At 48.6% G+C, this 15,265-nt stretch overlaps 1 protein-coding gene across 3 annotated transcripts in view; it reads left to right on the top strand.

The window, feature by feature from the left end:
- Positions 1–15,265, top strand: part of ORC5 (origin recognition complex subunit 5) — a 41,662-nt gene that overhangs the window by 19,399 nt on the left and 6,998 nt on the right. For all 3 annotated transcript variants that reach the window (XM_073583869.1, XM_073583871.1, XM_073583870.1), the window contains one exon: positions 12,014–12,061. In XM_073583869.1, the coding sequence (XP_073439970.1) occupies positions 12,014–12,061 (48 nt within the window). The remainder of the gene's footprint in view (positions 1–12,013; positions 12,062–15,265) is intronic.

The raw sequence follows: 15,265 nt of genomic DNA, 5'->3' as shown, positions 1-15,265 counted from the left end.
GCATCAGGCTTCTAATTTAGGCCGCGGCTTCGGCCTAGCTGAAGCCGCCGCCTTTTCCCCGCCCCCCGGATGACCAAAATGACACGCTGGAGTGTCATAGAAGGGGCGGATTGAGGCAGAAAGGGCGTGTTTTTACACAGCCCAGCGCGCCCTTTTCAGCTCTCCGCCCCCTCCTCCCTCTCCTCAGAGCCCCGGTGGCCATTTTTTCTGGATGAGATCCAGGAGAGGAGCATCACAGCGGTCTCCGGGGGGCACAGAACTTGGATCTGTCGGCGCTGGACCTAGGGGCACACCGGTGGGGTAAGCTCACAGCTGGGTTCTCATTACTCAGCTGTGAATCTATACTTCCTATAAGGCTTTCTGTGGGTTCCCTCTGCGTAGCCACCCCTGTACGATCCCTTATAGCCAGCCTCTGTGCACTATGCCGGGCTCAAGGAAGAGAACCAGGCAGGAATGTTTCTATGCATTCTGCACAGCCTGCAAAGCCACGCTCCCTAGTGGCAGCACGTATCCGCACTGCCGGGACTGCATCCAGAACTCTGGGTCAGAACCCTAGGGAGTCCCTACTGACGCTTCAGTGTCACAGGCCACGCCGGAATGGGCAACTCAGATGTCTCAGTCTATGTCACAGTCCATAGACAACCTAACTGCTACATTACTGCAAGCTCTGCAGAGTCGGGCCCCGGCTATGGACGTTACACAGCAAACGGACAGCTTGTCTCAGGAATATGCTGCTTCCGACTCTCACAGACGTAAGCGGACCCACAGGTCTCGATCACCTGAATCGCACTATAGCACAAGGTCGTCCCCCTCCAGGGAGAGACAGCGTCATTCCAGGTCTCCTGGGCAGTCCCCTGCCACAGACAGACAGTGCAATTTACCACAGGGATCCCCCACCACAGAAGACCCCCGCCCCAGGTCGCCCTCCAGGGATCACCTTAGCGAGGCACAGGATTCGGAGGGCATCTGTGACTCCGACTCAGATAATGAAACGGTCAGGTCCATGGTACCTTCTCCCCCTAGCAATACAGCGCTAGTTGAGGACATAATTTCTGCCATTCATCGGGTGCTAAAAATTCCAGAGTCGCCCCCGGAAGTCCCAGAACATAAGATTTGCTTCGAAAGTGTTCAAAAACCACCTAAGGTCTTCCCTAATCACGATGAGTTTGAGAAAATACTTACCAAACAGTTTGCGCAGCCTGACAAAAAATTCGCTAATCGCAAATATTTGGAAGCGAAGTACCCCTTCCCACAGAAAGACACCAAACAATGGACAGAGCCACCTGAAGTGGACCCTCCGGTTTCTAGACTAGCAGCGCAGACTTTACTCTCTCTGCCGGATAGCTCAACCCTCAGGGACGCAGCAGACCGGCAAGTAGAACGCATGGCTCGTTCTATTTTCGAAGCGGCAGGCGCCTCTCTGGGCCCTGCGTTTGCTTCAGTTTGGGCATCCAAGGCCATCCTGGCTTGGGCCAAAAAACTACAGGAGGGTCTTCAGGCTTCAAATCCTGAACTCTCGGACCAAGCGGTCCAGATGGCAGTGGTAGCAGACTACATGATTCATGCAGCCCTGGATTCCATCAGAGGTGTAGCGGGAATAGCATCAAACGCCATCACAATCCGACGCATCCTCTGGCTGCGAGAATGGAAAGCGGATGCGGCCTCAAAGAAGTCCCTCACGCGACTTCCGTATTTTACTGGAAGACTTTTCGGCGAAAAGTTGGACACCATGATAGCCAATGCCACTGGGGGTAAGAGTACCTCTCTCCCTCAACTAAAACCGAAACGCACGTTTAAACGAAGAAACCAGACGTGATTCCGATCCTTTCGGAATTCCTCAGGCTGGTCCGTTTCACGCCCAGTGCAAAACCGCAACCGTTCTCCACGCAGAGACAACCCACGGACTCAGCAGCGGCCGGACAGGGCTTGGCAGTCGAAAGCAGGCCAAGCGAAACCCAAGGGAGGAAAACCTCAGAACTTCACTTCATCATGACTCGAGACCTCCGGAAGACACCCCACCAGTAGGCGGCCGACTTTTACTCTTTCAGCAAGTCTGGCTGCCTATTACAGAAGACAGGTGGGTCAGGGAAATAGTGTCTTCCGGATACAAGATAAAGTTCACTTCCGTTCCACCGAACCGGTTCTTCCTTTCTGTTCCTCCAACACCACCAGAAAAGGCTCGTGTTTTCCACCAAGCGGTTTCCTCTCTCCTTCAATCAGGAGTTGTGGTGCCGGTTCCCGCGAACGAGAGATTCCGAGGATTCTACTCAAATTTGTTCGTAGTCCCCAAGAAAGGAGGCGGCGTCCGACCCATACTGGACCTAAAACAGCTCAACAATTACGTACGGGTCCGTCATTTCCGCATGGAGTCCCTTCGGTCCATCATTGCATCCATGGAGCAGGGAGAATACCTCGCCTCCATAGACATACAGGATGCGTATCTCCACATACCAATTGCTCCCGCCCACCAAAGGTTTCTCAGGTTCGCGGTCAACCAAAACAACTACCAGTTTGTCGCCCTTCCGTTCGGACTCGCCACGGCTCCAAGAACGTTCACCAAAGTCATGGCGGCCACCATGGACGTCCTGCACTCAAGAGGCATCCTAGTCGTCCTGTACCTGGACGACCTCCTCGTCAAGTCTCCCACTTTCAAAGACTGCGAGGTCAGTGTCTCAATCACTCTAGACACTCTGAGTCGCCTGGGATGGCTAGTCAACCTACAGAAATCGTCGACCATCCCAACTCGGACTCTAACATTCCTGGGAATGGTATTCGACACCGCCAGGGGCCTGGTGCTCCTTCCCAAGGACAAGACACTGGCCATCCGTCTGGGAGTTCACACACTCCTTCGCAGTCCTCCTCGATCTCCGGTTTGCTATGAGAGTCCTCGGCCGGATGGCAGCAGCAATAGAGGCAGTGCCATTTGCCCAGTTTCACCTCAGGGTCCTTCAACTAGCCATACTCAGATCTTGGGACAGGAACCCCTTCTCCCTCGACAGGGAGTTCAGGTTGACGTCATCAACCAGGAGGTCCCTGCATTGGTGGCTCAAACCAACCTCGCTTACACGAGGGAAGCCATTCCTCTCAGGACAATGGAAGATCCTGACTACCGATGCAAGCCTGACAGGCTGGGGGGCGGTGCACCTACATCACAGGGCACAGGGCAAGTGGTCACCGAGGGAAGTGACATTGCCTATCAATGTTCTGGAAATCAGGGCCATTCTCTTGGCACTGAGAGCCTTTCATCACTTGCTTGCAGCCTCGCACATAAGGATACAGTCGGACAATGCCACGGCTGTGGCATACGTGAACCACCAAGGCGGGACCCGCAGCGCCCAGGCGATGAGAGAAGTGGCTCATATCCTCCGCTGGGCGGAAGACACAAGGTCGGTACTTTCTGCGGTACACATTCCGGGTGTAGAAAACTGGGAAGCCGACTTCCTCAGCAGGCAAGGAATGGACTCGGGGGAGTGGTCTCTCCATCCCGAGATTTTTTACCAGATCTGTCAACGCTGGGGAACCCCGGATGTGGACCTAATGGCATCCCATCTCAATACCAAGGTTCCCAATTTCATGGCCAGGACACACGACCCGCGGTCGCTCGGAGCGGATGCCCTGGTCCAGGACTGGTCCCAGTTCCGACTCCTGTACATTTTTCCACCCCTCCCCCTAATCGCCAGGGTCGTGAGGAAGATCAAGCAAGAGGGAGTTCCGACCATCCTCATCGCGCCAGACTGGCCCAGACGTACTTGGTACGCCGACATCGTCCAACTTACGGCAGACGCCCCCTGGCGTCTACCCGACCGTCACGACCTTCTGTCTCAAGGTCCGTTTTTCCACCAGAATTCAGGGGCTCTCAATTTGACGGCATGGCCCTTGAAACCTGGATTCTAACCCAGGCAGGTTTTTCACCGGCAGTCATTACAACTATGATCAGGGCAAGGAAGCCTGCCTCCGCCAAGCTCTATTATCGTACCTGGAGAGCTTTCTTTTCTTGGTGCGAATCTCATGGACAAGTCCCACTCCCTTATTCCCTCCCGAAGGTACTAGGTTTTCTTCAATCGGGCCTAGATGCCAAGCTATCCTTAAGTTCGCTTAAGAGTCAGGTGTCGGCGCTTTCAGTCCTTTTTCAGAAGCGCATTGCTATTAAACCGCAAGTAAGGACTTTCATCCAGGGAGTTTCCCGATTGGTTCCTCCCTACAAACGTCCGCTGGATACGTGGGACCTCAATCTGGTCCTGACAGCATTGCAAGCTCCACCCTTCGAACCTCTTAGAGGAGTTCCACTCTCCATTCTGTCTCAGAAAGTGGTTTTTCTAGTGGCGATCACCTCGTTACGCAGAGTGTCGGAATTGTCAGCACTTTCCTGCAGACGGCCTTTCCTAGCCTTTCACCAGGACAAGGTGGTTCTCCGCACGGTACCATCCTTCCTTCCGAAGGTTGTGTCCAACTTTCACCTTAATGAAGAGATTTCACTGCCTTCCCTTTGCCCGGTTCCGGTTCATAGAGTGGAGAAGGCTCTGCATAAGCTTGACCTCGTCAGAGCATTGCGAATTTACGTGTCCAGGACTGCACCTTTCCGGAAATCTGATTCCCTCTTCATTCTTCCGGAAGGTAGTCGCAAGGGGCTGCCGGCTTCCAAGGCTACCCTTGCCAGGTGGATCAAGTCCACCATACATGAGGCCTACCGACTTAACAGTTCCCCTCTTCCGGCCGGTATCACGGCACACTCTACACGGGCAGTAGGGGCCTCCTGGGCCATTCGGCATCAGGCTTCGGCACAACAAGTGTGCAAGGCGGCCACTTGGACTAGCCTACACACGTTTACGAAACACTACAGTGTTCATACCCAGTCCTCAGCGGATGCGAGCCTGGGTAGACTGGTTCTGCAGGCGGCAGTACCCCAAGTCTAGGGGACTGTCAGCACAATATTCATCCACTGCTTCCCACCCAGGGACTGCTTTGGGACGTCCCAAGGTTCTGTGTCCCCCAATTAGGCGACAGAGTAAAGGAGATTTTTGTGTACTCACCGTAAAATCTCTTTCTCTTAGCCTTTAATTGGGGGACACAGCTCCCACCCTGTTGCCCTTACGGGCCGTTGTTTCCTGTTGAGTTCTCATATTGTTCTTTGAGCTCGTACATAGTAGCCTTCTTACAGGCATGGTTATGTTATTTGGTTATGTTCCTCCTTATGCTTTGGCATAAAACTGGAGAAGGCTGACGCCGTCCAGGGGTGTATACTGCAGAGGAGGAGCCAAAGTTAATCTTTTTCAGATTATGCATGGTGTCGCCTCCTAGTGGACAGCAGCATAACACCCAAGGTTCTGTGTCCCCCAATTAAAGGCTAAGAGAAAGAGATTTTACGGTGAGTACACAAAAATCTCCTTTTTCCAACCTTGAATTTTTATGCCCTTAAATCACAGCGATACGGCACACAAAAAACTTAATAAATAACATTTCCCACATGTTTACTTTACATCAGCACAATTTTGGAACCAAAATTTTTTTTTGTTAGGAAGTTATAAGGGTTAAAAATTGACCAGCGATTTCTCATTTTTGCAACACCATTTTATTTTTAGGGACCACATCACATTTGAAGCTACTTTGAGGGGTCTATATGATAGAAAATACCCAAAAGTGACACCATTCTAAAAACTGCACCCCTTAAGGTGCTTAAAACCACATTCAAGAAGTTTATTAACCCTTTAGGTGCGTCACAGGAATTTTTTGAATATTTAAAAAAAAAATGAACATTTAACTTTTTTTCACAGAAAAAATACTTCAGGTTCAATTTTCTTTATTTTACCAAGGGTAACAGGAGAAATTGGACTGCAAAAGTTATTGTGCAATTTGTCCTGAGTACGCTGATACCTGATATGTGGGGGGGAACCACTGTTTCGGCGCATGGCAGACCTCAGTAGGGAAGGAGCGCCGTTTGACTTTTTCAATGCAAAATTGGCTGGAATTCAGATCGGACGCCATGTCGCGTTTGGAGAGCCCCTGATGTACCTAAACAGTGGAAACCCCCCAAGTGACCCCATTTTGGAAACTAGACCCCCCAAGGAACTTATCTAGATATGTGGTGAGAACTTTGAACCCACAAGGGCTTCACAGTAGTTTATAACGTACAGTGGTACAATTAAAAAAAATCATATTTTTTCCACAAAAATGATCTTTTCACCCCCAATTTTTATTTTTCAAAGAGTATCAGGACCCTAAAAGATATTGTGCAATTTATCCTGAGTGCGCTGGTACCCCACATGTGGGGGTAAACCACTATTTGGGCGCATGGCAGAGCTCGGAAGGGAAGCAGCACCATTTGACGTTTTTGGCTGGAATTGAGATCGGACACCATGTCGCGTTTGGAAAGCCCCTGATGTACCAAAACAGTAGAAACCCCCCACAAATGACACCATTTTGGAAACTAGACCCCCCAAGGAACTTATCTAGATGTGTGGTGAGCACTTTGAACCCCCCAGTGCTTCACAGAAGTTTATAACGCCCGGGCGTGAAAATAAAAAAATCGTATTTTTTCCACAAACATCATCTTTTAGTCCCCATTTTTTTTATTTTCCCAAGGGTAACAGGAGAAATTGGACCCCAAAAGTTGTTGTCCAATTTGTCCAGAGTGCGCTGACACCCCATATGTGGGAGAAAACTACTGTATGGGGACACGTCGGGGCTCGGAAGGGAAGTAGTGACGTTTTGGAATGCAGACTTTGATGGAATGGTCTGCGGGTGTCATGTTGCCTTTGGAGAGCCCCTAATGTACCTAAACAGTGGAAACCCCCAACAAATTACCCCATTTTGGAAACTAGACCCCCTGAGGAACTTATCTAGATGTGTGGTTAGCACTTTGAACCCCCAAGGGCTTCACAGAAGTTTATAATGCCCAGGCATGAAAATAAAAAAATCGTATTTTTTCCACAAACATGATCAATTAGTCTCCAATTTTTTTATTTTCCCAAGGGTAAAAGGAGATATTGGACCCCAAAAGTTGTTGTCCAATTTGTCCTGAGTACGCTGATACCTCATATGTGGGAGAAAACTTCTGTATGGGCACACGTCGGGGCTCGGAAGGGAAGTAGTGACGTTTTGGAATGCAGACTTTGATGGATTGGTCTGCGGGTGTCATGTGCGTTTGGAGAGCCTCTGATGTACCTAAACTATTGAAACTCCCCACAAGTGACCCCATTTTGGAAACTAGACCCCCCACGGAACTTATCTAGATGTGTGGTGAGCACTTTGAACCCCCAAGTGCTTCACAGAAGTTTATAACGCCTGGGCGTGAAAATAAAAAAATCATTTTTTTTCCGCAAAAATGATATTTTTGCCCCCAATTTTTATTTTTCTCAGGGTAACAGGAGAAATTGGACCCCAAAAGTTGTTTTGCAATTTGTCCTAAGTAGGCTGATACCCCATATGTGGGGGTAAAACACTGTTTGGGCGCATGGCAGAGCTTGGAAGGGAAGGAGCACCATTTTACTTTTTCAGTGCAGAATTGGCTGGAATTGAGATCAGACGCCATGTTGCCTTTGGAGAGCACCTGATGTGCCCAAACAGTGGAAACCCCCCAATTATAACTCCAACCCTAGCCTTAACCCTAGCCCTAACCCTAATGGGAAAATGGAAATAAATACATTTTCTTTTAGTTTTATTATTTTTTTCCTTACTAAAGGGGTGATAAAGGGGGGTTTGATTTACTATTTATGGCGGTATTTATTTTTGGCGGCTGTCAGACGCTAAAAGACGCTTTTTATTGTAAAAATAGTTTTTGCATCACCACATATTGTGAGCTATAATTTTTCCGTATTTTGACCCATCGAGTCATGTGAGGTCTTATTTTTTGCGGGACGAGTTGACGTTTTTATTGGTACCATTTTCGGGCACGTGACATTTTTGATCGCTTTTTATTCCGATTTTTGGGACGCAGAATGAACAAAAACCAGCGTTTCATGAATTTCTTTTGGGGGGTGCGTTTACACCGTTCCGCGTGCGGTAAAATTGATAAAGCGTTTTTATTCTTCGGGTCAGTACGGTTACAGCAATACCTCATTTAGGTCGTTTTTTTATGTTTTGTCGGTTTTTTGCAATGAAAACAATTTTATATAAAAAAATAATTATTTTTGTATCGCTTTATTCTGCGAGCTATAACTTTTTTATTTTTTTGCGGATGACGCTTTATGGCGGCTCGTTTTTTGTGGGACAAGATGACGTCTTCAGCGGTACCATGGCTATTTATATGCGTCTTTTTGATCGTGCGTTATTGCACTTTTTGTTCGGTGGTATGATAATAAATCATTATTTTTTGCTTCGTTTTTTATTTTTATTTTTTAAGGGGTTCGCTAAAGGGGTTAACTAATGGGACAGTTTTATAGGGCGGGTCGCTACGGACGCGGCGATACCAAATATGTGTACTTTTATTGTTTTTTTTTTTGTTTTATTTTGAAAAAATGGATTTATTGGGGAATATTTTTTTTTTTTTTTTTTACTAATTTATTTAGCGATTTTTTTTTATTTTTTTTTTTTATTTTTTTTTTTAAATTATTTTTAACACTTTTTTTTTTTTTTTTTTTTACTTTATTACCTTGTCCCAGGCGGGACATCACTGTCCTGTGACAGATCGCTGATCTGTCACATCACAGATCACTGTGACAGATCAGCAATCTGTCACAGGCAGTTCTGCAAACTTCCTCATGCCTGCGCTTTGCAGGCAGTGAGGAAGTCAGCTCCCTACAGGCCCCCGAAGGCCCCCGTCGCCATCTTGGATCCGGGGGCCTGTAGGGAAAGAGACCCCCGCAGCAGCGCTGCACATTGCGCTGGTGTGGGGGCTCAGGGAAGCAAGGAGGGAGCCCCCTCCCTGCCGATGCTTCCCTTTAACCCCCGGTACACCGCGATCGTGTTTGATCGCGGTGTACAAGGGGTTAACGTGTCGGGGGCGGTCTGCGCCCCTGACACATTGTGCCGGGTGTCAGCTGTGTTAATCAGCTGACACCCGGCCGCGATCAGTGGCGCTCACCACGTGGGCGCCGCTGATCGCTGGGACGTAATATTCCGTCCATGGTAATTAGGTCCAGGGTCACATGGACGGAATATTACGTCCATTGTAGGTAAGGGGTTAAAGCGTAACAATCGGTTTCATTTTTATTTCAGAAATCTATAGTACGTGTGAAAATAAGACATTTTGTAATATATCTTATCAGAGCAATCTGCTTTTTTCCACTACTGAGATCGGAGGTGACAGTTGGTGCTCATTGAGTTCTATGGAGGGGGAGGAGTTAGAGGCAGACACAGACATTCTGCTGCTGGTTCTGATGTGACCGTTTCTCATAAAGGTTTATAAGCATCAACTGTCATTTACTGTCTCAGTAATGGGAAATTCTGCAGACAGGCATGCACTATTATTGAAAAAAATTAGTAAAACAACAGTCATTCTTTAAGGCTATGTGCCCACGTATGCAGAAAAAAACGCACTTCTTCCCAGGAAAAACATGCGGGTCTTTTTGCATGGTTTTTTTTTTTTGCATTTTTTCCGCGATTTTCGCGTGCGAAATTCAAGCACTTTCCAAGCAATTTGAAGCATCGCTTGGAATGTGATTGACAGGTTGGTCCCACTCGTCAAACATAGTGTTTGACGAGTGTGACCAACTTTTTACTATTGAGGCTGCCTATGCGGCATCAGTAGTAAAAGATCTAATGTTAAAAATAATAAAAAAAAAAAAATAAAAAATCGGGTTATATTCACCTTCCGGCATCCCGCGCAGCCTTCCCGGGCCTCAGCGATGCTCCCGTTCCCAGTAATGCTTTGATGACGTCTCGGTCTCGCGATACTGTAGCCATCTCGTGAGGCATAGGGACCGCTACAGTAATCGCGAGACCGCGACGTCATCAACGGTCTCGCAAAGCATTACTGGGAATGGGAGCATCGCTGAGGCCCGGGAAGGCTGCGCGGGACGCTGGAAGGTGAATATAACCCGATTTTTTTTCTTTTTTTTTACAGGGATATGGTACCCAGGGCCTGGAGGACAGTCTCCTCTACTCCACACCGTGGGTACCATCTGCACATGAGCCGCTCACTTTGTGCATGGTGGGCATAGCCACATGCGGGAAGTAAGCGGATCTCATGCATTCCTATGGGTGCGGAATCGATGCGATTCCTCCGCGGAAAAAAACGCTTAAAAATAGCAACGTGTGCACACAGCCTTAAGGAACATCAGTGTTTATTTGATTTTCCCATCTGTTATCAAAATGTAATGTGTGTGCAGATACTGTAAATCAGTAATCGCCCATTGTCATTTTCTGACGTTTTCAGCGGGGCTCCAGGCCGCTCTGTGGTGACATGACTACATTTTTTACCTTCTGAATCTGTGTCTTTTGTGTGGAACAGCAGATACTTTCTCAGTTCAAGTCTTTGAGAATCATACCAAGACTCCCTAGGCTCATTGTGAGTCTCATGCAGTAACTGCCTGTCACAGGGATACCACGACAGAGAGTGGTCTCTTCTATTTCTGGGGTCAGAAGATCGCAGGGTTTGGCCTACACGCTCCTGCACTGGCTGGATCTACTTTGCTTTCCAGTTAGCTGTGCGGATTTCCCATGTTCTGTTGTTGCAAGCTTTCTGTCCTGAGGTAGCCCAGCTGTTCTGGTTTTCTCCACTCTCCACTTTTATAAGCACTCACCTCTTAGCTTGGGTAGTTGCCAGTAATCGCTTGCTATATCTTGGTTTCACTGTGGAGGAGGACACCAGGCGCCGTCCTACTTCTGGGTGGAGCGGGGCATCCCCAGGTGCTGCCCGGAGTGGCGCTTGGTATCTGCTAGCAGTCAAGCCCAACCTTACCATCGGAAGGTTGGTGTATACCCGGTAGGCCCTAAGCCCTACCTCTCCGCATGACGGCAGAAGATGGCAGTCAGTGAATATTGTAATACACTCTCTGCATACACATTACTGTTCACTAATAAAAGGGAAAATTTAAATATTTTACCAGTGTGCTCCTTTAATTGTAGTAAGGACGAAAATTAGCTCATGGTGCAAGGTACAGGGGCTTCAGCCTAAGCTTTCAAAATAGAGTCGGCACAGCTCAGCTGAATATAGACCACAGAAGCTGCAGACAGTTCAGTTCTTAAACAGCGCTGCTCAGCTGTCACTGTGTCTGGAACCCTGACCCCCTGTAATTACAGTATGCAGCCTAAAAATGTCCATTGAGATGTAAACTGAAAGGAAATATTCTAACAATTGTAGATTATATGGCTCACATAGTACAGTCGGAATATCACCGGGGTATGTCCGATTGGAGCAGCTCTAGAAAAGCGCTGTGCCGCTTTGTCTCTTTCTGGCTCACTGCTGCAGAGCTCAGAGATTCAAGACCCTGAACCAGACACTGTTGGCATATCTGAGCCTATGCCATCAACATCAGCACAAGTCCTTAAAATGCCCCTCCACTACCTCTATACATATAAGTTATGGCTAGGTTTTACTGAAATTTACAGTGAAATTATTTATTGGGTTTATTAAAAAGATCTTGGACCTGATGAGGATGGCATACTTACTTTGAAAACCCTTGTCCTGATGGTTGTGTAATTCGTTTTGAAAATGTAATCTCAGTCTATGCCCAGGTAGCCTGATTGACAGCTCCTCAGTGTCCCTTTTCCCTGCTGAAATCTCCCACTGCTCAGTAAACGCTGCAGCTGTCAGTCGGAGTGAATACACTGGCTCTTATTTCATTCTTTAGTTGGACTCAAGATTATACATCCATGTTCAGGCAGGTTTCCAGTTTAAAGTGTCCGTACTAATCAGGTCTAAGAGATCTGTTCTTTAATTTACACTGTATTGTGAACAATGGTGGCAGATCCGCCTTCACTGCACATTCACTTGTGTGTGTCATGTAAGTTTTATCCTCACTAGACAATTATTATTACTCACTTTTACATAGCAGCTTTTGTGTTTCAGGCAGACTTTTAGTTGTGAATCTTCTGGCTTAATAAGCTAAATAAAGATTTTTTTTTTTTATGTTAGCATCATGGGAAGATTAGGAAAACTGATTTCCTGAAGAAACACGAAAAGGTAAAATGGAGACCTTATACATTAATAGAAACCTGTGTAAAATATCATGTGACGGTATTAAAGCTATTGCCTTGTTCTGTAGATCAGGGTTCCCCAACTCCGGTCCTCAAGGCCCACCAAAAGATCATGTTTTCAGGATTTCCTTAGTAGTGCTCAGGTGATCATTGCTTCACCTATGTAATACAAAGGAAATCCTGAAAACATGATCCGTTGGTGGGCCTTGAGGACTGGAGTTGGGGAACCCTGCTGTAGAGCACCGAGGCGTGACTGTGTGGCCAGTAATCCTACACAGGTTATATAATATAGATTAGGTAATCAACAGTTCTTAAGAGACGGAATCTGCAGTCGATAAGGCTGTGTGCATACGTAGCTTTTTTTTTGCATTTTTGCGGCATTTTTTATGCGCGAAAACTCAAAAAAAAAGCATCCTGTGGGATGCCGCAATGCTGTGCTAATGCTGCGGATTTTTCCGCTGCGGAATCGCATAGCGGAAAAATCCGCAGCATACTCATTCTTTTTGCGGAATCGCGGCCATTCCGCACCCATAGGATTGCATTGAAACGCTCATTTTACGCATGTGGCTATGCGTGAAGTGAGCGCTTCATGTGCGGATGGTACCCAGGGTCTGGAGGAGGGGAGACTCTCATCCAGGCTCTGGGTACCATAATCATGTATAAAATAGAATAAAAATAACTATTTTTTATTCTCACCTTCTGATGGCCCCCGGAGCCTTCCCGCCTCTCACCACGCTCCCGGCATCTTCCGGGCCCAGTAATGCTTTGCACGAATGACCGCTGATGACATCGTTCTCTCGTAAGCGTGATGTCATCTCAGGTCCTTCGCGCAAAGCGCCGCAGAGCAGATCGAGGGCCGTCGGAAGGTGAGAATAACAATATTTTTTTATTATTATTATTTCGAACATTCTATCTTGTACTACTGATGCTGCATAGGCAGCATCAATAGTAAAAAGTTGGTCACACTTGTCAAGCACTATGCTTGACAAGTGTGACCAACCTCTCAATCCGTTTTCCAAGCGATGCTACAGATCACTTGGAAAACGCTAGCATTCTGCAAGCTAATTACGCTTGCAAAACGCTACTTTTTCACAGGAATTCCGCATGCAAATTTCATGCAATTTTTCCCGCAGCAAGGAGTTGCGGAATTGCCGCGGAAGTTTCCAGGGCAATTCCGCACGTGTGCACATAACCTAAAGTTTGAGATCTAGAAAAGGTCATCCACAGCGGACTCCCTTAACAAGCAGCTGCTGATCCCTGGAGCCTGGTCAGTGTCTTTGCGCTGGAGAGGAATTATCCCACCAGAGACTAATTACTCTGTCGCCTTATTGGGGGACACAGAACCGTGGGTGTTATGCTGCTGTCCACTAGGAGGCGACACTATGCATAATCTGAAAAAGATTAACTTTGGCTCCTCCTCTGCAGTATACACCCCTGGACTGGACGGCGTCAGTCTTCTCCAGTTTTTGCTTAGTGTCGCAAGGAGGCACACCTAAGATTTTTTACTCCGTTTTTTTCCTTGATTTTTTTTTTTTTTTTTTTTTTTCAACGGATTACAGATGAAGAAAAGCGGGTCCCCAGCGAGACTCCCGGCATGGCTCCCTCCTCGGTCCCCTATTAAGGGGTACCCGATTGAGGTCGAGACGGCTATTCCCCATGTCGCTCCTTCCCCAGTCCCTCGGGTACTGGCCCGAAGTCGAGACCCCCCCCTCCTTCCCCAGTTCCCTTGGGCTCTGGGTTGAGGTCGAGGATAGGATGAAGCCCCCTGACGGTGACAGCAGCACCCTCCCTAATCCCCCTCTGGGGGCATTAGGTTGAGACACCGCAGGTAGGGCCTGTATCAGGCGCCATTTGGCCACTTACAAGTCCAGGGACCCCAGCCCAGCTGCGGGCTCCTGTTGGGACCGGGGGAGGTGCAGGCAGGCATGGCACTTGTCAGAGACAGGGCTCCCTGCACCCCTGTCTCTGTGGCAGCACCAGCTGCATAGCGCCTCAAAGGGACCCCCCACAGGGCCTAGTTCACGCTCATAACACCACCGCTAGCTTGCCGTTCAATCCGGGGGGGTCTGGTTTGAATCAGACCCCCCCCCCCGGACAACCGCGCCGTCCTGGAGCCCTTCTGGGCATGAGGTATCAAATTTAGGCCGCGGCTTTGGCCTAGCCGAAGTCGCCGCCCTATTCCCGCCCCCTGGCCCGCCCCCCGGATGACGAAAATGACACTCTGCAGTGTCATAGAAGGGGCGGATCAGGCAGGAGGGGCACGCTTTTACATAGCTCAGCGCGCCCTTTTCAGCTCTCCGCCCCCTTCCCCCTCCACCTCAGAATCCCGGTGGCCATCTTGCTGCAGCAGGAAACATAGCTGACAGCCATACAGCAGTCTCCGGGGGGCACAAGACTGTGATTTGTCGGCGCTGGACTTAGGGGCACACTGGTGGGGTAAGATCACAGCTGGGTTCTCTTTACTCAGCTGTGCATTCATATTACCTATAAGTTCTCCCCTTTGCATAGCCCCTGTAGGACCCCTGCTAGCCAGCCTCTGTGCATGATGCCGGGCTCAAGGAAGAAAACCAGGCAAGACTGCTTTTATGCATTCTGCACAGCCTGCAAGACCACTCCCCAGGGGCAGCATGGACCCACACTGCCGGGACTGTGTCCAAAACACTGGGTCAGAACCAACGCTTCTGCGTCTTCTTCCATACCGGAATGGGCTACTCAGATGTTGCAGTCTATAACACAGTCCATACATAGCCTGACCTCTACACTACTGCAGGCTTTGCAGGGTCATGTCTCGGCTATGAACGTTACCCAGCAAAGGGACAGCCCATCTCGGGGACATGCCACTTCCGACAGTCTCAGACGTAAGCGGACCCACAGGTCGCATTCATCTGCGTCCTCACATAGCATTCGGTCGTCCCCCTCCAGGGAGAGACACAGTGGCTCCAGGTCACCTAGTCCGTCCCCTGACAGAGACAGACAATGCGGATCTCCGCAACGATTTCCAACCACAGACTCGGAAGGCATATGTGACTCTAACCCAGACAACGAAACAGAGAATTATCTTGTCCCCCTAGCAATACTGCAATAGTTGAGGATATCGTCTCTTCCATCCTTCGGGTGCTGGACATTTCAGATCCAACCCCGGAAGCACCAGAACACAAGATTTCCTTTGAAAGTGTTCAGAAACCATCGA

The sequence above is a fragment of the Dendrobates tinctorius genome, unplaced genomic scaffold (assembly GCF_039654945.1).
Source record: "Dendrobates tinctorius isolate UK_male_01 unplaced genomic scaffold, ASM3965494v1 ptg000082l, whole genome shotgun sequence".
Taxonomy (NCBI): domain Eukaryota; kingdom Metazoa; phylum Chordata; class Amphibia; order Anura; family Dendrobatidae; genus Dendrobates; species Dendrobates tinctorius.
This window is presented reverse-complemented; position numbering and strand designations above follow the sequence as displayed.